The sequence below is a fragment of the Haliotis rubra genome, unplaced genomic scaffold, assembly GCF_003918875.1.
Source record: "Haliotis rubra isolate DU_JTF1 unplaced genomic scaffold, ASM391887v1 Scf25, whole genome shotgun sequence".
Taxonomy (NCBI): Eukaryota; Metazoa; Mollusca; class Gastropoda; order Lepetellida; family Haliotidae; genus Haliotis; species Haliotis rubra.
In genome coordinates, this window is record NW_025766558.1 from 859,784 (window position 1) to 884,887 (window position 25,104).

The following is a 25,104-nucleotide window of genomic DNA, read 5'->3' on the forward strand; positions in this document are numbered from 1 at the left end:
AACAAGCATGTGATCTGGAATGTAGTTCAAGAAAAGGGATATCACTACAATAGACTGGCAATAAACCATGGCATCACTCATCGCTCTGACACCTGACCTGCTTAGCTGTACCTTTTAAGCTTTCTGTTGACAAAATGAAAAATTTTGACAAATGAAGGATGATAACTAGATAAGAGTGTTTTGATATGAAATATCATTAAAACGTGGGCCAGCTTCACCATGATCTAGTAACATCTAACATCAATTAGGTCACAATATTTTAATTAGCATTCTATTGATAATCATTACAAATGAGGCTATTGATTTTTCATGGTTGATTATAAAGTGTGTGACTATGAACATGTGGGAAGCCTGTGATGAAGGAGAAGTGAATGGAAAGGTAATGATTAGCTTCCTCTGGTTGCCTTGACAACAGTCACCAAGTTGGCTACAGCATCACATAACAAGTTGTACACATCATGACCATCATTTATTGCCTTCAGTATATAAATACTTTATGTTACAATAATGACATAATTTGTGATGTAAAGAGTACCTGACATTCATGACTTGAATTCATTTGTTCCCGAAGTCTGAAACGTCACAACACAGTCAAGTTATAGAAGTGTCTTGACATGACGAGATAGAAAGCAGATATAGTTGGCGCTACAGTGTCTTCTCCGAACAACTCAGATAGTCTGCATGTATTCTAGTTCACATGATCCCCCATATAAATATAATCTTCTTGTCAATCACAGCTGATGGTCACATATATACAAAACAGTATTTTCTCCCTCCCTTCCCCCCTCCCCACAATGTTTGTTTGTGATTTGATGCCACACTCAGCAATATTCCAGTTAGATGACGGTCACATGAAAACAATCTGGACCAGACAATTCAGGGATTAAAATTTTGAGCAACTATTCTCATCACTGGTGTACGACAACATGCAAACTTTGTCAACAAGCTTTACCACTGGGATCGTTTGCTTGCTTCTTAAAGACCAAAATAGGTTACCTGGGCACCGATTCTAAACCCGATTCTCTCTGCTGACAAGATACATAGTTCAGTATTACTGCTGAACGATGCGTGTCGATCAGATTCATCACGTTTTGTCCTGACCAACTCAGGCACCAGCCAGATAGTTTCTCAAAGGACATGCATTGAATGATTGGCTTCTCTACATCCTGGACTTTTTAGGTTAGTGATAAAACCACCTCTTACTCTACAAGACATTTCTGAGAGACAGAGTCCATATGAAGACATCTTGAAGCATTGTTAAATGTAGCAACAACTTAATGACTCCATTTCCCCATGAATGCAAGTACGTGGAAAATTACTGATACGGTAAAATAACATGTTATACTCAGTGCCACTCATTATAATGGCCACCAAACAGACCAATTCATCTTGCAATAATTCAATAAATGAAATAATACATGTTGTAATCTCTTACCAAGAATAATGGAACAACCAAGAGACAGTTTCAGGTTAATCTTGAGCTCCATAATCCGAGGGGAACGTAACTATACCTGCTGCAGTATGGTGAAACAAGAAACAAACATGTCTGAGAAAGAATGCTCACACTTACGTATATATGCATATAATATTCAGTGTTCTCACTTGCAAAACATTCATGCATAATCCTGGACCTGGCAACATCTTGCATACAAGAGTCATCTACAAATACTGTTGTGGAAAATAGACCCACACCAAATTATATAAATCATTCAGTACCTAGAGAACAGCATGAAAGTCATCTTGTGCCTACAATCAGGGCTGGGCATCGGAAGCAGCTTTCTCAAGCTTTCCACCATATCCAAAAGCTGATTACTTGTTGTGGACTGAAGTTCAACACCCTGATACTGATGAAGATGAGCCTGGGCTTGTGCTACCTGGACGTGACCCATCTGTATTGTTAAGCTGAGTGTATGCATGACATGGGTGATGTTCAGCAGCAGTAGCAGTGTCTGTCATGTGTAAGTATGAGTGCCTTCACTGCAGCGTCTATCCTTGCAGCGACTGCATAGCGAAATACACACATTATAAACATGACTTTCATCACAAAATGACATCAAATTAATATCAGTTAACAGGACCATAAATTAAGTGAAGGTTCTTATGTAGTGAGTTGGAAACTTACAGGTTCAACACATGCAAGACTACCAGCTGGTCTCTAACGCTTCATGCAAAGAATGGGTTTCATAACCCACGTGTGTGGTATATAGTGAGTATGACCAGGACAAATCAGTGATTCAAACCAACACTCAGTCAGTTCTCACATGCCTTCATCTAACTCGTGTGAGACGACATCTGTGTATGGGAATAGTGAGATGGTCTAAGTCTAAGTAACTTTAGGCTTTCTGAATGGTCACTCCCCCAGTTCTTGGTGAATGCCAAGCCAAGCATTGATGAAGCTCTCTGGTTTCCCTCAGTTCACATCAAAGAGAAAATGTGTCAGAAGTTGATCATTTTTATGGAAATATGTTCATTCCACTCATACACAAGATATTTTATAACAATTCCATACAAAATACGATGAACAACTGTCATTAAAAATTACTACCAGTGTCAAGCTGACATCTGTACAATTTTGACATCATTATCAAACATTTCATAATATACACAATACAAAGGAACATGAGCTGCTGGCAGCTTCCCATAAATGTAGCTAGAAACATTCAGACCACTTGCTGTGAGTAAGTATATATATATTTATATACAATAACTTTCTGCTGTCAGTTATCTACTTCATGACACAATCAATCAAGAGAGAGGCTACCCATAAACTCTGGTTCTTATCATGGTGTCCCTGTGGGTTGTGACATTAACATGTTATGAGTAGACAGAAACATCCACAGCCAGAGAGGCCATATTCACAGTTCAAGCTGTATGCAAGGGACTCGTGTCTCAATAGGCAACACAGATTTTATTTACTGTATGAATAGGAAATAAGGACCATATTTACTGTATTAACTATGGATCATGATCACTGTTTACCCAGCTTTACCAGGCATTGTGCATAATATTAACAGTATTAAATGGAATAAAGTGTTATATTTACTGTATTCAAACAAATAAAACAGTTTCATATTAACCCTCCACTCATTAGGACTCATAAAAATCCAGCTGAGAAAGCCTTGTAGCCAGATGTATGTTTTGGCCTGATAAAACTCTGCTAACATCTGGCCATCAGAACCTGCAGTTTGATGGCATTACATGTGTGAGGACCTCCTTGTTGTAAGGCTATTTTGTCAGATACAGTAGAAAGGATCGATCGTCGACAGAAGCAGCACTTGCTGTTACTATTCAGATGGCTATGTACAATATATACAGGGACAGTCAGCAACATGCAGTGCTGCTGACTTCATTATCGAGTTCACAAGATGAGCACTTCCTCCAGGGTATCCCGGAGCTACAAGGAGGTTGACTCCATGACTGAGGGAGGTCAACACAGGGCTTCTTCTTTCAGTGCTGTGATACAGTTCTTCAGTAGCTGTACTTGAGCCTGGAAACACCATGTGAAAATAGACATGACTGGTGGTTTGTGCAGAGTAGAAACCAGTGGAAGTTATGATCATAAAAAGCAAGTGAACAGTAATCGTATACATGTACTGATGGCGTTAGCCCGGATGTATCAAATGAAATATTCCTGTGCTTCAAATACTCAATTACACCCGGAAATTGGCCAACACATGATGTTTATCAAAATTGTAAACACAAAAGTAAATCAAAAGGCCCACATGGGTTTTACTGTCTGCATTAATTTACATCGAGTACGAGTACAGCAGTGACGTGTCATCAGCTGGCCTTTCAGCTGGTTCCCATGGTAGCATCCGGAACTGCTCGTTTGTGACGTCATTTTGACTTTACGTCACAATATGATTTGAATGAAGCCACGACAATACAACTGTGTGCGATATTTGTACGTGTCAATACGCAGTGAATAGTCTTTCAATTTCCCGGGAATCGATTACCATTCGATCATGTTTTTCAACCAATAAGATTAAAGAACACATGGTTCACGCCTAACATACAGGGATATATGGTATATCAACCAGCAAAAGTGAAGTGTAAAGGACTTAGTCTGTCCTCATTAGGCAACATGAAATAAAGTATGAGCCTTAACTATCACATGGGAATCAATCCCTGGTTGTCGATGTGAGAGGCAAACACTCAACCACTGGCCTAACAGCCTACAAATTATAACTGTGGTGCTTAACGTTATTACAGGTGTTTTATACTTGGTACACCATTATGATGAGGTCACCCTATTGTTATTGCATTTGATTCTGAGCCAAGAATTCACTGGGTTTTCCACAAATTATATATCAGTTGTAACAAATAAAAGTCAGAAATACTGCTCTCATCTGTAGCGTTCAGAAGTAGAATCAGGGGTAACTGACTCTGTGTCTAGAATCAACAGCGTCCCATGACTTCTCAATTACAACATCTACACTTTCTGTGCATGAAGTTTCTGAATAATTCTCATGGTCTACACTTCCAGTGGCCCCAAGTTCTCTTACCTTCGCATGTTTCATCTCCAACTCTGCTAGGTCCACCAAGTTTTTCCTAAAGTATGCTATTCTCCGTGTCTTAAACTCTGTTAATTCTGCAAATCACAACAGTAGCTTAATAATTTTGCAAAATAAAACACTCCAAGAACTGGAATGATACTGACACAATTTGGAACACTTCAATTCTGATACATACTGCAAGAGTGAGTGAGTATGGTTTTACGCCACTTTTAGCAATATTCCAGCAATATCACGGCGGGGTACACCAGAAATGGGCTTCCGACATTTTGCCCATGTGTGTAATCGAACCCAGGTCTTTGGCGTGACAATTGAACGCTTTGACAACTAGGCTACCCCACACCCCCACAAGAGTTCATTCTCATATGACATACTAGAAGAGACACCTACCTTTCTTAGCCATCTCAGATATTTTCTCAAACTTCTTGCAACATGTCTCCTGTGTTTTCTCTGCCTGAAGATAAAACAGAGAACACACCGTGACAAGCAACAAGTACTCGAAAACACACCCAGCCTGGAGACAAGGTAAACACACCCAGCCTGGAGACAAGGTAAACACACCCAGCCTGGAGACAAGGTAAACACACCCATGGGTGTCCTAAATGACCTGTAGACAATGTACAGTGGGTGTCCTAAATGACCTGAAGACAGTGTACAGTGGGTGTCCTAAATGACCTGCAGACAATGTACAGAGGGTGTCCTAAATGACCTGGAGACAATGTACAGAGGGTGTCCTAAATGACCTGGAGACAATGTACAGTGGGTGTCCTAACTGACCTGCAGACAATGTACAGTGAGTGTCCGAAATGACTTGCAGACAATGTACTGTGAGAGTCCTAAATGACCTGCAGATAATGTACTGTGAGAGTCCTAAATGACCTGAAGACAATGTACAGAGGGTGTCCTAAATGACCTGGTGACAATGTACAGTGGGTGTCCTAAATGACCTGCAGACAATATACAGTGAGAGTCCTAAATGACCTGCAGACAATGTACAGTGAGAGTCCTAAATGACCTGGTGACAATGTACAGTGGGTGTCCTAAATGACCTGCAGACAATGTACAGTGGGTGTCCTAAATGACCTGAAGACAATGTACAGTGACAGTCCTAAATGACCTGGAGACAATGTATAGTGGGTGTCCTAAATGACTTGCAGACAATGTACAGTGGGTGTCCTAAATGACCTGCAGACAAGGTACAGTGAGAGTCCTAAATGACCTGGAGACAATGTACAGTGGGTGTCCTAAATGACTTGCAGACAATGTACAGTGGGTGTCCTAAATGACCTGCAGACAATGTACAGAGGGTGTCCTAAATGACCTGGAAACAATGTACAATGGGTGTCCTAATTGACCTGCAGACAATATACAGTGAGAGTCCGAAATGACTTGCAGACAATGTACTGTGAGAGTCCGAAATGACCTGCAGATAATGTACAGAGGGTGTCCTAAATGACCTGCAGACAATGTACAGTGGGTGTCCTAAATGACCTGCAGACAATGTACAATGGGTGTCCTAAATAACCTGGAGACAATGTACAGTGAGTCCTAAATGACCTGAAGACAATGTACAGTGGGTGTCCTAAATGACTTGCAGACAATGTACAGTGGGTGTCCTAAATGACCTGCAGACAATGTACAGAGGGTGTCCTAAATGACCTGCAGACAATGTACAGTGGGTGTCCTAAATGACCTGCAGACAATGTACAGTGGGTGTCCTAAATGACTTGCAGACAATGTACAGTGGGTGTCCTAAATGACCTGCAGACAATGTACAGTGGGTGTCCTAAATGACCTGCAGACAATGTACAGTGGGTGTCCTAAATGACCTGCAGACAATGTACAGTGGGTGTCCTAAATGACTTGCAGACAATGTACAGTGGGTGTCCTAAATGACTTGCAGACAATGTACAGTGGGTGTCCCAAATGACCTGAAGACAATGTACAGTGACAGTCCTAAATGACCTGAAGACAATGTACAGTGACAGTCCTAAATGACCTGAAGACAATGTACAGTGAGAACACACCTGTTGAACTTCTTTGTTCTTGGTTCTGGCCTTCTCAAGAGCTTTGTTGGCAGCTTCATAGTCTGCAAGGGAGCGTGTGCGGCGGTACAAGAGGTCTTTGGCTGCTGAGGAATCTCTCATGTAATATCGCAGTGTATCACTCAACTTGAGATCTTCATCTGATGCCACTCGACCCTCTAGTTTCTGCAAAAGACAGGTATAGACATGTACCATGTAGAGTGAATTTGTGTCGTTTTCACACCGGGGAAACACATTAATGTGATTGTGACTCTTTGGTGGTTATATGCGCACCTTGCAATATTTTTTACACCCAGAGCCAATGTGTTAATAGTATACCCTGTGAAAATTTGGACATCAGCAACCCACGATTGAAGCAAGAGATGACCAGCTGGATAAATGACTCAGACTCAGTTACTTGGTTCATGCATGTCTCATATTCTAATGGCACAGATAAATGAGCATGTCAATCACCAGATTGTCTGGTCAAGATTAAATTACACAAACTGCAGCCTACAGCAGTCAGATATGACAGAGTCATCTGTCATGCTCAACTTACCCTTGCTTTCTCCAAGGCTTCAGCTACTTTTGTGAAAATTCTGAAAAGGCAAATTATTTTTATTTATTATTATATTACTATTATTGGATATTTATATAGCGCACATATCCACGCACTAGTGCATGCTCAAGGCGCTGGTATTTTTTCCCTTGATCATTGGATGTCAATCTCAACGGCACATCTTATTATCAATCTCACCTCCCTGGGGATTATACAACTGTTGCTGCCACAAGGCCCACCCAGTTATTGCGGCTTTCCCATCCTTACGAGGTACCCATTCACAGTTGGGTGGACTGGGACACATAGTCACAGTACTTTGTCCAAGTTAGGTGTTTGCACGTATTCAATTGGCCACCATCTGGTCATATACCAACAGATTCGTGGGTTCTTTTAAGTGCACAGGGCTGTGTACTGTACACTAGGGGTTTAAACAACACTGAAAGAGCTGACTCCAAGGTTTTTATACCCAGTCATAGGTGGGCTCGATCCCAGCACCTCATGCTCGCTGGATCACTAGACTGGCGCCGCTACCAGCTCGCCCTCTACGCCCCAAAATTATTCACATGATAACACAACTTTGATGTGATGTCAAGTGTCCACTATAAGGATGATGTACAGATTGGGTGGATCTTAGCTGTTACGAATACACAAGAGGGGCAAACATACCAACTGAATTACATTTGATAACCTCCGGAGTTGGTATCTACAGAAGATCACAAGAATTAAAGGTTTACATGACTTACTTATTAAGTTCAGTATTTTCAATAGTCGCTAGCTGCACTAATCCAGATGATATTTGAATATATGTGTCAGCAACATCTGAAATAAGTAACACAAAACAATGACTAAACAATATACACCCAACAAATGTTTTACTAAATCAATCAAAATATTCACAGATATAGCACTGGTACCCAGCTGGTCAACAGCGAACTTGTTCTTTCATGGCAGCTAGGGTGATGCCTTCCTGACTTGGGTTATGGGATCATATCTGTTGTTCTTGTCATAATTAAGGATGCAAATTTTTCCCCTTCTACTGTTTGGTTATAAGACGATCAGGGTGCTGCTGTACAAAACAACCTTAGCGTTAAGACTACCTTAAGTCTATGTTAAGGTATGGGAGTTACAGTCACCTTAGCGCTAAAATCACTTTCTACAACGGCACCCAGGAAGACAGTAGGTGGCAACAAAAATTCACATGGTCAGAAAAAAGCCACGGGGGGAAGTGAAAAGCTGCACGGTCAGTGAAAGGCTGCACGGTCAGTGAAAAGCTGCACGGTCAGTGAAAAGCTGCACGGTCAGTGAAAATCCCAGGGTGAGAGAAACGACACAACAAACCAGTGTAAATTCACAGACACAATGATAAGCGGCATATTCAGACACTCAGTCACTGAGTCAGTGTAAACTGCCAGGAACATGAACAGTTACAAGGTCAGTATAAAGCCAGCGTACACTTTCAGTGAATCACCAACAGACTGCAAAGTGCCTTCTATCTCTACTTACTTTTATGTGTTCTTGTCATTCTATCTGACTTGCCAGTGCTGTCTTTGATCTTGACGTGGTAGTCCACCAAAAATACTTTTTCTGCTTCAAAAAAGTCATCCACATCCTGCAAAAAATGATAAAAAAATTCTACAATGTTTCCTTGTGAAAGTACTAAACACAAATGACTTTATAGTTTTTGTACATGCAAGTAGAAAGAACGTGTATCTATGCAGTTCTTACAATTATTTGTCGGTCGTTCAACATAAGCAATATTTCAGCCATAGCATGATGGACCAGATAAACCAGTGGTTGAAGTAATGAGCAATCTCCCACTAAACACAATCAGTCCTCAGAACCAGTGAGGCTGTTCAACAGTCACCAGTGACTATGGACAACAATCACCTTACCTTTTGGGATGACAGCAGCACCTCGTCCGCCGACTTTGTTATAGTTTTGAAAAATCCTCCTAATTTCTCTCTTTTGTTCTTTCCCCGTACACTGAGCTGGAAATACACCCAAACATGCAGCAGCGAGACAAACAGGGATACACACTCCTCTAGTGAATACATGATACATGTTACGGATATTCTAGTGTTAGAGTAAATCAAATATGACAAATGATGAAACAGAGCTAATAGGAACATGGCCTGCTTCAGTTTTGCTGAAGAAAATACTTGAAACTGGTATAAACTAGAGGCGGAATTTTCTTATTTTGTCTCTGTGCAACTAACAATATTAACATGTGCTCTGAGTATGTTACACACATGAATGGAAAGTTTTACATAAAGAATTCCACATACATCCCCATCAAACTCTAGGAAAACCTCAAAGTTGACATCATTCCGGAGAGCCGGGTGGGCTGCCAACCTCTGCAGGAACACTTCATGCATGGCCACGGTCTTCTTGAATGTAGCCAGGTACTCTCTGTAATACACGTTTCATGTCAGTATCTACACAGCTGACACGTACAGTCTGTGCAGCTCATTCACTAAGTCAAAAGTTGATCATAGGTTTAAAAAAATTCCCAGCATCATTTCAAAATGTTTGTGTATTTGCTGTTTAACACCAGATTCAACAATATTCGAGCCATATATGGATACAGTAGGAAATAATCAAGTCTGGACCAGACATTCAAGTGATTATTATCACAAGTAAAGACCTACAAACTTGGACATTCATGATATCAGCATACTTATCCTAAGACAACAAAATTCCCTCATTCCTCATTCATATTGATTATATAACACAGAACACAGTGCCCCTATTTCATCCATGGTGATCCATGGTAACTAATCAGAGTTATCTGTCCTTGACCACTCACTGCCTTCACAGAACACAAGAACATACACATGACAAAGCTTTTGTGCAGAATATGTTTTGTCTTATATAATCTTGATCAGCAAAAAATGCAGATACCTTCGTGAGAGATTACCTACATTATAATATGCTTGAAACTGAAATTTTGTATGACACATTAGTATTTTTGTTCCATGTGTTAGTGCGAGATTTTCCAGTAACAAAAGTAGTGCTTAAACCAGTGTCTTATACAGAAGGAAATAGCAACTTGTTGGCGGGGACAACACATAACTGGGTTGCAGTCCATAACTTCCTGCCATATCAGACAGCACTGTGACCAGTTGATCCCCAGTTGAGGTGCCTTCCACAAGCATCCCAATTTCAGCCCCCTCATACAAGCATCTCCACTGGTAAGGTCATAATACACTTGCCTCTTACAATCCTAGGATTCAGACAGTGTTGATGGATCTACATGATTTGTTAAAGTCACCACATCAGTTTGCTTACGCTTCTAGTTCTTGTTTCATTTTGGTGAACTCCTCCCTCGTCATTGTCCCCTCCCCCTCTCCCAACCTCTGCAGCTTCTCTCGTGAGGCATCAAAGTCAGGCTTGGGTGGCGCTGGCGGGATCTACACCAGACATCATGGCACTCAGTTATCTAACATCTTACAAATGCATTTAAAGATACTTCACATCAGTGGCTAAAACAAAATAATATCAAGACTGTATTTGTCATGTTTGTTTGTATCAGGAAATAAGAAGTTACACTTTCTGTGCTGAGTAGCACTTTCTAAACATAGAATAATAATCATTTCAAAATTAAAAGTTCTAAAAAGACAAACTTACAATGATGCCAGCATATTCTTCATTCTCGCCATATCTGTCATGAAGCCAAATGAATTCTTCATGCTGACGAACAACTGAAAACTCAGGGTTTCTGAACTGTTGCAAAGTCGTCTGCAAGTGAAATAAATCATATTCACTTTTCTTTTTTCTTGGTTGAATCAAATCGTTAAGAGAAGCTATCAAAACGTCAGCTTGGCTCACTGGTATTTAGAATCATGATATGACTTTACCACTAAACAAATCTAGGTTTGAATCTCAACATCTCCTTTTCTTAAATTTGCTGATGAAGAAAAATGCCTCAACAAGCAAAAACCTAATTTCATACTTCATATTTAGCTAATAACAAGAATTAGACCAGTACTGCCACCTGCCTATTTAATTTGCCCAGCTTGCTTTTTAAGATGCACATAAAAATTCAAAACATTAACATGATGGCTGTATGAAATGTTAATATGCATCACACTTTGGGGACAAACAGTCAAACATGCTCTTCCTGACATCTGAAACCTCACATTTCTAAAAGTTCATTACCAACCTTTGTGTGAACAGTAAACTTGACTTTGTCTCTCTCACTCAGAGCATCCGAAATATCAACAACAAGCGAGGTGTCTGTCAAGTCCACAGTATCAGATCGACCCTGGAAAAAAAAAACATAAACATGTCCATACGACCAGAATGTTTTTAATGCATATGACTTGCCATGTCTGACAATGACCTGCTATGACATTTGAGCATGTTGAAATTAGATGCCACAAGAAGTGTGGACATAAGGACAAGTGTGACAGGTAAACATCTGGTGGATTCTAGCCAGCTGCTTCAGTATCCAACAGTGTACAGAAGCAGTCAGCAGATTTTACTCAATTACTTCCCTTGAAGGCCTAGCCATGACAACAGAATAACTGATCTTGCTGTTTGACATCTTAATATTTACTGTACATCTTGAAGTTCAGTAAAACCCTATTTACCATATAAATCATTCCAACCGAAATGTATGTGTTATTCATGATAGTCATCCCTTGTTATCCATGGATGACAGCCCGCGTTATATGGCATCTGCTGGGGTATGCTATTTATGTTCATGTGAAGATTGCTGGAGAACTGTTGTCGGATCCACTGATTACCCTGTGGCTTAACTGAGACTGCAGTATCGCAAAGGGCATTATTGCAATGGATGACTGTAAACTGACTTTGCTCAGACAGTTGCTTGAACACGTGTTTTCCAATCATCATGAAACAGGAACAGGTCAAAAGGGCGAAAGGACAAAAGGGACAAAATTGAAAAAAGTCAAAAGGGTCAACAGAAAGTCAAAAGGGCCATAGACTTAAGTCAAAGGGCCAAACTTTTAGAAAAAAGTAAGATTAAAAGAAATTCATTACATGTTGTTGCAGTAGTTCTAATCCTATTTTAGAAAAATGCAATTTTTCAAGTAAAATTGATATTTTATACTTATCCTGACTCATGATCTTTTGCTTATCTCCCTTTCCCTTGCAAATGGTAGTGGAACACTTGAATCCCTTGAAGTTCTCAAAGGGGACGTAAAAACTACACTCACCCACGAGTTACCTCCCTTTTCCCACGTAAACAGTCATGTGACCAGCCTTACATGTCACTCTCTCCTCATTTTTCTGCCCAAGCACTGGATCTGCTGTGCAATCCAAAGTGTTTGAGCGGGAGGTCGGGAGGGCTTGACCTCATGAGTCAGGATAAGTATAAAATATCAATTTTACTTGAAAAATTACATATTTTTTCTTATCCTGACTCATGATCTTTTGCTTATAGAATCCTTCGGATTGGTGGTGGGTCAGGCCACTTCCTGGATTCATCAGCTGTCCTTTAGATACGTCCTGTATCCCCCCCATGGGAACTGCGTTGCGGCATTTCCGAGATCCTATTGTTCCAACTTCCGTTATAACTCGGGGGGACCACTTCTTGTCTTACTTCAATCTCAGACAACTTGAATCATCTTGATTCATGTGGCTTCAGATAAACTAGTATTTTCTTATTACTAGATATCTCATATGTGTGATGTGAAATTGGGTTTAACGTCGTGCTTGAGAATATTTCGCTCATATGACGACGTGCATGCGTGTGTATGTAGATATCTTATAACAACCCATAGATTATGATAAGATTTTATCATAAATAAGTTAATCACTCATGCAAGCCTGTCCTAGACTATGCGCATGGACTTCCAAACTAATACTTTTCTTAGTAAAAGTTATCAACAACTCAACATGATAAAGGGTGAGATTTTCTGTGAGAGTTGCTGTGCTACAACGAGAGGCCCAAATTGGTGAATGCCTGAGATGTCTTCGGTGGCTATGTCTCGGAGGTAGTGGTTGGCAAACACCGTGTCCGATTTCCAAAAGCAGCCCTCCATAATTGCTGATATAGAGCAATTTCCGTGCAGAGCCAGTGTTGACGCCAGTGCTCTGACTTCGTGTGGGTTGGAAGCTCCAGGAGGTTCTAGTCCTGCTGCTTTATAGGTTCTCAATATGACGGCTCTCATCCCAAACGATATCGTCGTTCTTGAGACTTCTGCTGATGTCTCTGTGGATAATGGGATGAACAGGCGCTTGAATTTTCTTCTCCTTGTCTTATGTCTTTTGAAGATATACCTTCAGGGCTCTGACCAGACACAGGGATAGGTCTTCTATATCCTCTGGTCCGAGGATTGTAGATAGCGCTGGTACGTCTATCTGGCTGACCAAGTAGTTGGTTCTTAGCAATGAAGTCCCATCTAAGTCCTAGATGAACTGCAGCATGTTGCCCCGTGTCGAATCTGGTTCGAACAAAGTCCAGCGCATGTATCTCTGATATTCGAGCTGCCGTGGCTAGCGCAAGCAGGAACATAGTCTTCTGTGTCAGCAACTCGAAGGTAGTCTGGTCTAGAGGTTTGTAGGCATCACTTGTAAGATGTTGAATATTATTACTGTATGCAGTGGATTGATCTAATCATGCTCAGGACATGAGTATGACAGACCATTTAACTTTACTGAACATCATGGTAAATAATTATTATTCTTCACACAGAAAAGAAAATAGAGTAAAACTGATTGTATTATTGAATATGGTGAGTGAAAATGAAGATGGCATTAACACTGGAACTAGTAATAGTGGTCTTGTATGGAATTCTGAGCCAATGGACAGAAACAAAGACAGGGAGAAACAGTCCACACTGGTACTGTTGAAAGCAAATCAAAATCTTTCTTCTTTTGTGAAAACTGAGTTAAAAGTAGAACATTGGTTGGATTGTTGTCTAACATCACACAGACGATGACATATCCCCCCGGCCCCCACATCTTTGAAAGAACAATTCATCTGACAGTTACTTAAAGTCTAGCTTGATTTTACACTAAGTGCAAATCGTTTCTATGGAAATGATGAAAAACATAAATGACAAAAATCAGCAAATAGCAAAAGGCACCACTTCAAGATCTGCCTCACATAGCTGCCAAGTTTTGCCATAGTTTTTGAAACGAAACCCACCCCTCCCTTTAGAGACTAAGTCTAAATCGTTTCCATGGAAACCTAGAAAAATAAAAAAGACAAAACTCTGTAAATAGCAAAAGGCACCATTTGGGGATCTGCCTCACGTATCTGCCAAGTTTTGCTGAAAGATATTAAGAAGTTTTCGAGTTCGAGCTCCGGAAACGAAGCCCACCCCTCCCTTTTCAGACTAAGTTCGATTTGTTTCCATGGAAACCGGGAAAAAAAAAAGCTAAAAATCTGCAAATAGCAAAAGGCACCATTTAACGTTCTGTTTGATATATCTACCAAGTTTTGTTGAAAAATATTTAACGGTTCTTGAGTTGTGCTCCAGAAACGAAACCCACCCCTCCCTTTAGAGACTAAGTCTAAATCGTTTCCATGGAAACCGGGAAAAATAAAAATGCCAAAAATCTGCAAATAGCAAAAGGCACCACTTAAGGTTCTGTTTGATATATCTACCAAGTCTTTTTGAAAAATATTGAAACGTTTTTGAGTTATGCTCCGGAAACGAAGCCCACCCCTCTTTAAGACTAAGTCCAAAACGTTTCCATGGAAACCGAGAAAAATAAAAATGACAATAATCTGTAAATAGCAAAAGGCACCACCTTAGGCTATGTTTGACATATCTACCAATTTTTGTTGAAAAATATCAAATGGTCTTTGAGTTATGCTCCGGAAATAAAATGATTACGGACGATGGACAGACAGACAGACTAGGCAACGACTATATCCCCCCGCATTACATGCCGTGGGGATAATAATCGAGTCTGGACCAGACATACCAGTGATCAACAGCATGAGCATTGATCAACACAATTCACAAAAGTGTTGAATACAGTTTTACAATAATTCAGTTTTACCCAATATATATTTATGAAAAGGAAAGGAAGAATCTCCATGTATACAACCTAATTTTGAGATCACTTATCAGAAACGTAAGATGTATTTTCAGAGCTTTAGTATGTAGAAAATAACATCTGTATGTGTAATAAAACACTTAGTTTAAAACATATCACAATACTGATACGTGTATTGCAAACAATCTATTTCCCAATATAAAGCTGATAGGTGAATTTTTGTTGGAATAATAAATGAGTTTTAATATGTTTCTTTAATTGTATCGGAACATACTTGAATACATATCCAACTTCCACAAGTGGCACTGAAAGAAATTGTTCCTCATCGTTAAAATGTATGGGGGATACGGGCGGAAGTCTTACCATTGTTATTATTCAACAAGCGCAAATGTTAATTTTGCATCATATTATGATTTAATTTTTGAGTGACAACAAAAGCCCTTCGCACTTTTACAATCCGCATGATGGTTTATAATAAGACTCTCAAACCTCCACTTTTTCCATTTTATAATTATTACTGTCAGTCACCCATGTTCCACTTCAGAAACACCCACTTCAGTGACGATCCGATAACTCGAATGTCATGCCTCATACAATAAGCCAGTCACAAGCTGTCACTGATAACTCATATACCTCAGCAAAACTGGCCTCATCTTTAATTATCTACCTATAATACGCGGATCACAATATACAGCTGTCAACAAGCGAATAAGCTCTTATTCCATATCCCATTTCCTAGTTAGGTCGCTGGTAGGCGTTGCTACCCTCCTTTGCCGGCATTCACACGTACCTTGTTTCCATGATCCTCTGCCAAGAGGTCAGGACTGTCATCGATTCCGTCCTTAAAAGACAACAACAACACATTTTTATCAAAGTCTTACACAACATATTATAAACCTGGTAATAAAATGTCTGATAAGGTACCCGAAACAAGAAGCACACCCACCATCATGGCTGCAGCTTTTGTCACGTGACGAAATGAGTGACACAGAGCTATATTGTTATTTTCGTATTTTTGAGTCATGCTTTATCTGAAAGGATTGTGTGGAGATTTTAATTTATTGCAAAACACTGTTCACAAAGTACATGAAAAGGACATCGATTAGTGTATAGCTTCACCAGAATCTGCTAGAGTGGATTGAGATCACGCGAAATTCGAAGCAAGGGATCTACCATTATTTTTGCCTGCAAGGGAGCAGTCATTTCTTTCGTTTTAATGTTTCTGACAGGAAATCGACCCTTGCAACTAACGAAACCAAACAACTTTATCATCCTTCCAACACATGAAATACAGTACATGGAAATTTAAACACCGGGGAAGATGTATTTGCAACAGTGATTATATAGTATGACCAGAAATTATTGAGAATTTTAGGAATATGTTTAATTGGATTTCTAGTATAAACAACCTTGACCAGCTATCAAGTGCTTGGGTTCAATCAAGAGAGACAACTCCATTAATCCTTTTTCAATAGTTTGTGAACAGTTATCCCCCTTTGTTTACTTGCTAGCAGACGACATTTTCAGTGATCCTCAGTATGGATGATTTAGAGAAGAGGAAGTTGATTTTAGAGTATTATAACAAGGACATCAGATCAGCTAAAGTGATTTCAAGTAGAGCAGGCATCCCTTTGTCCACTGTTTATCGTGTTTTGAAAAATATTGCAAATGGATATGGCATTGAGCACCACGGAGGCGCAGGTAGGCCCAGAAAATTGACTGTCGGTGACAGGAGGCGGCTTGGTATTCTTGTTTCTAAAAACAAACGAAGGAGTTTAGAAAACTTAAGGCTGGATATGATTGATAGAGGAACTGTGGCTGTCTGTAAGGAGACAATTAGAACTGAGCTGCATGCAATGGGTTGGCAGAAAAGTCGAGGAATTCCATCACCGATCATGAAACCTGAACAAAAGGAGCGAAGGTAGAACTGGTGCTTACAGCATAGAAATTTGAACTGGGACAATGTGATTTTCTCAGATGAAAGTTCTGTGTGGCTGTTCCCTAATACACCGAAATTCTGGACCAAACAAACTGAAAAACTGAAAATATCTGTGTTAGGGGCAACGCCGCTCTATGTATTTAAAGGGAATATGAACGGTTAGCAGTACACAGATATTCTCGAGGGACATTTACTTCCATCTACTCACGTGTTCTATGGAAACTTTTGGATTTTCCAGCAGGACAACGACCCAAAACATCATTCAAAGCATTCACTGGCCTGGTTTCAGACCCAAAATATGACAGACTAGAATATGTTTGGAGACTTATGAAGGAAAGTGTCAATAAGAAAACTCTGACAAATATTGCTGAAATGAAAGAAGAGGTGGTCCGATATTGGGACAGCATGGACCACGACGTCTTTGATCAGTAGTATGCCCCGCCGCATTGAAGCCAGCATTGCTGCCCATGGTGACTTGACAAAATACTAACTGTTCACTTGTCTTTGAATCTGGAGTTATGTTCCGGTAATATTCACATTTAATACGTGAGTAATGAGTGAAATTTCTTTTAAAAAAATTACAATCTTAAATTCTCCATAATTTCTGGTTGTACTGTAGGTCTCATGAGGACGTTACGTGCCGTAAGCGAACGAAAACAAAACTGATGTTAACTGACTGACGTCATGCTTCGGTTGTAGCTAGTCTATAACTACTTAACCCTTGGGGTACGGTACTCAAATGACGTCACAGTTCATAGTAACATAACTCATTCTAGGTACTGATTCAGTTATTAATGAAACCATTTTGATACATATATTTCATGTCTTGTGGACTCAACAAATGTAATATCCTGCACCCGATGCACATCTCGCTTAGGTAATGATGGATAACACTATATATATATATATGTGAACAACTTCTTTATTACAAATGAGAGCGACGTACGTTTCGGTGTAGGTTCTAACACTGTCAACATCTTCACCGTCAAGGTGTGATTTTACGCCAAATGGAAACATAGAAAGTAGATAACGTATTGATTTAACATGCAAATATGCGGACCTCGCCTTTGTAATGTCTCGCTTGCATCCCAAGTACACTGTCCTCAGGTTCCTATTGAAGCCTTGGGTACCTCCTGATCTCTTGGCGCAGATTAGGAGTAAGCCTGGGTTCTCCATTGGGAGCACACCCCTTCTGACACTCTACGTAGAGCAGAATCCGGCAGTGTTGGGGAGTCTCCTTATTCTTTAGGAAAGTTCTTGTAATTTCGAGAAGGCAGCGCTTCCTGGGAGAAGTTGCATTCGCTGTCTGTGCTGCGTATAAAGAGTGCAAGGACCCTGAACTGATGGTGAGCTTCACCAGCATGGCTGTGCCAAGATCACCCGCACCCTCCGCATTGAGCAATTTAAATCTGTAAAGTGATTAACTAGGCATACCCTTTCAACACAGATTTCAAAGAATATGATGCGACTCTAGCTCTAACGTTGCTTGATCAAAGTTTCTACATTTAAGGATTCAGTAAACTTTTAAATAGGTTTTATGGTGAGCAGTTGGAGGACATTTCCAGATTGTCGGACTGATGACGGGAATAATGTCGGACGTCATTCCTTATTGCGACTTCTGCCACAGATTCCCGTGTTTTATATTCTTTGCGAGTGTTTGTGACGAGGAGACAGGATATTCTCACCTTTTGACCAACACATGGTTACATTATTTTTGACAGTGATTCACAGGCAAATGCTAGTACAATGAACCCAGCTTTCAGCAGAAATTTAGTCCCTATTCGCGAACACCTGTTATTATCAGACATTTTCAGGTATCTTGTATATATGTCCCACTGATATGTTTCGTTTCAAGGTCACGATGAATTATGACTGGCGTGTAGAAGCTTAGAGATTACGATGCTTATAAGTAAAGCAACACGTTTGGGAAGTAGATTTTGTTTCAACAACACACTAGGGGTCAGTGTTAACGTCTCGACCCAAACGTTTCTTTTATAGTTGATTTAGCATACTTACATATGCTACTGAGCTTGTGTTGGAAATCGGTGACTTTAATCGTCCAGCAGAAACATCGACCTAGTTGGAATAAAATGCGAAAGAATACCCAAGACAGACGGACAGCTCTACTTGATACACCCCATAAGCAACAGATCCGTGAAGCACACGCGGCTTCCTCCAGTGACAACTTAGCTTCACGACGCATCTGGTGTCACCAGTGTGGAGAACAGCTCGGTGGCTCCAAGTTAGTCTGTCAGCCTTAAATAATGCAAGTCTAGATTTCCTCAGGTTCTGAATCTCTGGTCTCCCTGGGGATCCTTTTCAATTTAAATGGGTTTGTTTGTTACTATCAAAATTAATATATATTCAGAGACTAAGCATTAGTCTAGTTCTAAGGAGCTGCACTAGGCCGAATATGTGGATCTCCCAAAACCTAAAAGACCCTAAGTTTGTCACAGGTAACCATGCTCAACTGATGTTACCTGTAGTTCGATCAGATTCCCAAAGGTCTCTAGTTTTGACTCAGTCACAGAACGCCTTACCCCAACAAACCTGTACTGGAATGCAGCGTCACGATGTCCTCCCCTCCCTACCAGAAAGACCTGTGATGTGGAATGGGTGGGGAGACACTTTCTGACTTCTTTTCCTCAATCCACAAAGATCTGTCCTGATCAGTGCAGAGTACCCTCCAGGATAATACCCCGACGTTTCAAGGAGCTGTTAAAGCTTACAGTACTCCATTGTTACCAGCTCCCTTAATACGGACGTAGAGAAGTGTTCAGCTGTACCTTGTGGATGAGAAAGTGGCACATGATTACCCGGTCTAGGTGCTTGTTTTGAGCACACTTTAAAGCCAAGATCAACAGAAAGACCACCTGACTGATTCTAATGCTTTGGTTACATCTACAATGGTGAAGGCACAGAATGGCTAATCCGCTCTTGTATGTCCGTGTGTCCTGTAAGATTATAACTGACAGTGTGGTGATGGAAACCTTCCTCACAAACTCAACCTGGGATTGCTCCACAGCTGGACCGAGGTCCTGCAATATACCTCTGTATAGTATACAGATACGCGAGACCATGTAGTGTAGCCCTGTATTGTGTGTACACAGTTGTACACAAGGCCATGTAGCAGTGCTGCATATACATGTATGTCTATACTTTATTTGTGTATATATCATATTGTAATGAAATAATAATACAGCTTTTACCATGATGTACAGAATAAATAAACTTGCTTTCTACTCAGCTCCTGGTTGACTTGTCTTTAATTCAGCTTTAATATTATTTAACTGCCTTTGGGTAGCTGTGGGGTAAGATTGTACAGCTTGGGTCACTCCTTTGTTTAAGACAGCTCACGCCTGATTGGCCTTGTTTAAAATACTAATGTTGAGCACTCCACCAGCACAGCACACAAGCCACTGTAGACTGAGACTGACCAGACGTTCCTACAGGTAAGTTATGTACTTTGTATGTTTTTACAATTATGTACTTAATCATTTATAGTAAAATCATAGGCAAGAGTTCCCCCGCTTGAAATGTATTCTATTTATTGGGATTATTTCGAAGGGTTTAGGTTTATGGTTAGGGTTTATGTTAAGGCTTAGGCTTTTTATGAAACAAAAACATAGGCCTATATTCTTAGGCATAGATTGATTAAAAAGAAATACGGGGGCTACGGGCGGTAATCTTTCCAAATTATGTTTTAATATTATCTACATTAATTAAATAAAACAGTAAATCTATTCATAATTTAATTCACATAAACGTCATCTTTTCACTTTCCTATTTCTGTCCTTGAGAATGAATGCAGTTGGTATAATCAACAGGTGCAGTCAGTCCGCGCCCCAGTACAACCCACAGGAGCGTTTGTTCTGACACTGACTCCCAAATAAATCATTGAAACTCAAACCCAACCTGTGTGTCATTACTGAACACTCCCCGGTTACATGGACACGAAACCATGTAGAAATGCCTGTTTTATATTGACACAGTTGTACACAAGACCATGCAGTATAGCCCTGTATTGTATGTACACGAGACCATGTAGTACAGCCCGGTATTGTATGGGCACAATTGTACGCGAGATCATGCAGTATAGCCCTGTATTGTATTGACACAGTTCTACACGAGACCAGGTAGTATAGCCCTGTTTTGTATGGACACGGGACCGCGCAGTATAGCCCTGTATTGTATGGACAAGAGACCATGCAGTATAGCCCTGTATTGTATTGACGCATTTGTACACGCGACCATGTAGAAATGCCTATTTTATATTGACACAGTTGTACACAAGACCATGCAGTATAGCCCTGTATTGTATGTACACGGGACCATGTAGTACAGCCCGGTATTGTATGGGCGAAATTGTACACGAGACCATGTAGTATAGCCCTGTATTGTATGTACACGAGACCATGTACATACACATACATACATACAAATATTTGTAAAGCGCTTTTTATCAATCTAATTGCTCAAAAGCGCTATCTGAGTCCACCTTATCCATGTGCAGAGGTGAATAGGTGCGTCTTGAGTCCACTTTTAAAATTTGACAGTTCTGTTTCGGAACGAAGGATGGATGGTAAATTGTTCCAGAGGAAGGGTCCTGCTCTAGAGAAAGACCTGTCCCCATATGACTTAGTTCTAGTTTGTGGTATTTCAAGGAGAGACTGGTCCCTTGAGCGGAGTGATCTAGTTGGGTGATATGGTGTAAGGAGATCCGAGAGGTATTTTGGAGCTAGACCGTTTAGACACTTGAAAACAAGGAGCAGGATTTTGTAGTCGATTCTGAAGCGAATTGGAAGCCAATGTAGGGTTTTGAGGGCAGGAGAGACGTGTTCAGTCCTTTTAATTTGACAGATCAATCGTGCGGCTGAATTTTGTGCCTTCTGTAGCCTGTAGAGGACTTGTTTTGGCACACCAGACAGCAAAGAGTTACAATAATCCAAGCGGGATGTTACATATGCTTGAACTAGAGCTTGTGCAGATTTCACATCCAAGTATCGACGGATCAAACCAATGTTGCGCAGATGGAAATAACATTGGCGACAGACATTGCGAACATGGGGTTCCATGCTGAGGGCAGAGTCAAAGATTACACCAAGATTGCGAATATGTGGCCGCACTTTTATTGCAGATTCACCGATGCAAAACTGTGGAAGCAGAAGCTTTTTCTGAAGTCGAAGAGGGTGGAACACAATGAGCTCAGTTTTATCATCATTTAATTTAAGATATTTCGATGACATCCAACTCTTGATACAATCAACACATTCTTCTACTCTTGAAAAGGAGAACTTGGTTGAAGATGCGTCAGATGGCTTGAAGGATAAGTAGACTTGCGTGTCATCAGCATAGAGGTGCATACTTAAGTTGTAGGACCTTACAATATCACCGAGGGAAGATGTGTAGCATGTGAAAAGTAGGGGGGCCTAGGACGGAGCCCTGAGGCACTCCAAACTTCAAGTACGTTGCCTCTGACCTTTCACCCTGGATGACAACTGCCTGCCTCCGGTCTGTTAAGTAGGAGACAAACCACCTTAATGCAAGATCTTTGACGTTGAACCTGTTTTCAAGGGTAGAGAGTAGCACAGAATGGTCAACAGTGTCAAAAGCAGCTGAGAGATCCAGCAATACAAGAATGGCCGCTCCATCGGTGTCTATGCCTCTTAGGATGTCGTTCTGAACCTTCAGCAACGCAGTTTCCGTACTGTGGAAGGATCGGTAGGCAGATTGGCACTCTTCATAGAAGCTGTTTCTGCTCATATGGTCTCTGAATTGAGAAGCAACAATGCGCTCAATCAGCTTAGAAATGAATGTCAAATTGGATATTGGTCTGTAGTGTTTTAACAATTCGTGATCGAGATTCTTCTTCTTTATGAGGGGAGTGATAATTGCTGTCTTCAGTTGATCAGGCATTACACCTTGGCTTAGCGAACTGTTGGTGATATACGTCCAGATAGGAAGAAGAGATTGAATGGTTTGTTTCAAGAGCCACGTTGGTAATGGGTCAAGCAAACATGATTTCGCTGGACATTTGGAGACAAGTTTGGACATTTCATCTTCCGTCACAGATCTAAACGAGGACAAAGGAAGGGAGTTCGTGATTACTGGAACTTTCGCGGCATCATGGTGATATTTGAAGGATTGGCGTATGATGTTGATCTTGTCAGTGAAGAAGCCCGAAAACCGATCAGCAAGTTCATCAATAGATGTGTGAGATGGGAGAACAAGAGAGTTCCGTTTAAACAACAAGCTGTTGGCAATTCTGAACACTTCCTTCTGTCCAGTAGCTGTATTAATGGCATCTTTTCAGTAGTACATCCCTGTATTGTATTGACACAGTTCTACACGAGACCATGTAGTATAGCCCTGTATTGTATGGACACGGGACCGCGCAGTATAGCCCTGTTTTGTATGGACACGAGACCATGCAGTATAGCCCTGTATTGTATTGACGCATTTGTACACGAGACCATGTAGCGCCCCAGCAAAACCCACAGGAGCGTTTGTTCTGACTCCGACTCGCAAATAAATCCTTGAAACTCAAACCCGACTTGTGTGTCATTACTCAACACCCCCTGGTTCCATGGACACGAGACCATGCAGTATAGCCCTGTATAGTATGAACACGGTTGTACAGGGGACCATGCAGTCTAGCCCTGTATAGTATGAACACGGTTGTACACGAGACCATGCAGTATAGCCCTGTATAGTATATACACAGTTGTACACGAGACCATGCAGTCTAGCCCTGTATAGTATGAACACGGTTCTACAGGGGACCATGCAGTCTAGCCCTGTATAGTATGAACACAGTTGTACACGAGACCATGCAGTCTAGCCCTGTATTGTATTAACACGGTTGTACAGGGGACCATGCAGTCTAGCCCTGTATTGTATGAACACGGTTGTACAGGGGACCATGCAGTCTAGCCCTGTATAGTATGAACACAGTTGTACACGAGACCATGCAGTATAGCCCTGTATTGTATGAACACGGTTGTACACGAGACCATGTAGTATAGCCCTGTATAGTATGAACACAGTTGTACACGAGACCATGCAGTCTAGCCCTGTATAGTATGAACACAGTTGTGCACGAGACCATGCAGTATAGCCCTGTATAGTATGAACACAGTTGTACACGAGACCATGCAGTATAGCCCTGTATAGTATGAACACGGTTGTACAGGGGACCATGCAGTCTAGCCCTGTATAGTATAGACACAGTTGTACACGAGACCATGCAGTCTAGCCCTGTATAGTATGAACACAGTTGTACACGAGACCATGCAGTATAGCCCTGTATAGTATGAACACAGTTGTACACGAGACCATGCAGTATAGCCCTGTATAGTATAGACACAGTTGTACACGAGACCATGCAGTATAGCCCTGTATAGTATAGACACAGTTGTACACGAGACCATGCAGTATAGCCCTGTATAGTATAGACACAGTTGTACACGAGACCATGCAGTCTAGCCCTGTATAGTATGAACACGGTTGTACATGGGACCATGTAGTATAGCCCTGTATAGTATGAACACAGTTGTACACGAGACCATGCAGTCTAGCCCTGTATAGTATGAACACGGTTGTACATGGGACCATGTAGTATAGCCCTGTATAGTATGAACACAGTTGTACACGAGACCATGCAGTATAGCCCTGTATAGTATAGACACAGTTGTACACGAGACCATGCAGTCTAGCCCTGTATAGTATGAACACGGTTGTACATGGGACCATGTAGTATAGCCCTGTATAGTATGAACACAGTTGTACACGAGACCATGTAGTATAGCCCTGTATAGTATGAACACGGTTGTACAGGGGACCATGCAGTATAGCCCTGTATAGTATAGACACAGTTGTACACGAGACCATGCAGTATAGCCCTGTATAGTATAGACACAGTTGTACACGAGACCATGCAGTCTAGCCCTGTATAGTATAGACACAGTTGTACAGGGGACCATGCAGTCTAGCCCTGTATAGTATGAACGCAGTTGTACTGGGGACCATGCAGTCTAGCCCTGTATAGTATGAACACGGTTGTACAGGGGACCATGCAGTCTAGCCCTGTAT

The 25,104-nt window shown here is 40.9% G+C and overlaps 1 protein-coding gene across 1 annotated transcript; it reads right to left on the bottom strand.

Annotated features, from left to right (window-relative positions):
* Positions 1-450: 450 nt before the first annotated feature.
* Positions 451-16,088, bottom strand: LOC124279365 (sorting nexin-6-like). Its single transcript, XM_046715181.1, has 14 exons — positions 16,021-16,088; positions 15,865-15,915; positions 11,260-11,361; positions 10,725-10,835; positions 10,386-10,507; positions 9,383-9,506; positions 8,990-9,085; positions 8,601-8,706; positions 7,841-7,916; positions 7,098-7,137; positions 6,542-6,724; positions 4,905-4,968; positions 4,506-4,591; positions 451-3,487 (listed from the first exon to the last, which is right to left on the bottom strand). Exons 1-14 carry the CDS (start codon positions 16,024-16,026, stop codon positions 3,428-3,430), a joined length of 1,227 nt encoding a protein of 408 aa, XP_046571137.1. The 5' UTR covers positions 16,027-16,088; the 3' UTR covers positions 451-3,427.
* Positions 16,089-25,104: the final 9,016 nt, after the last annotated feature.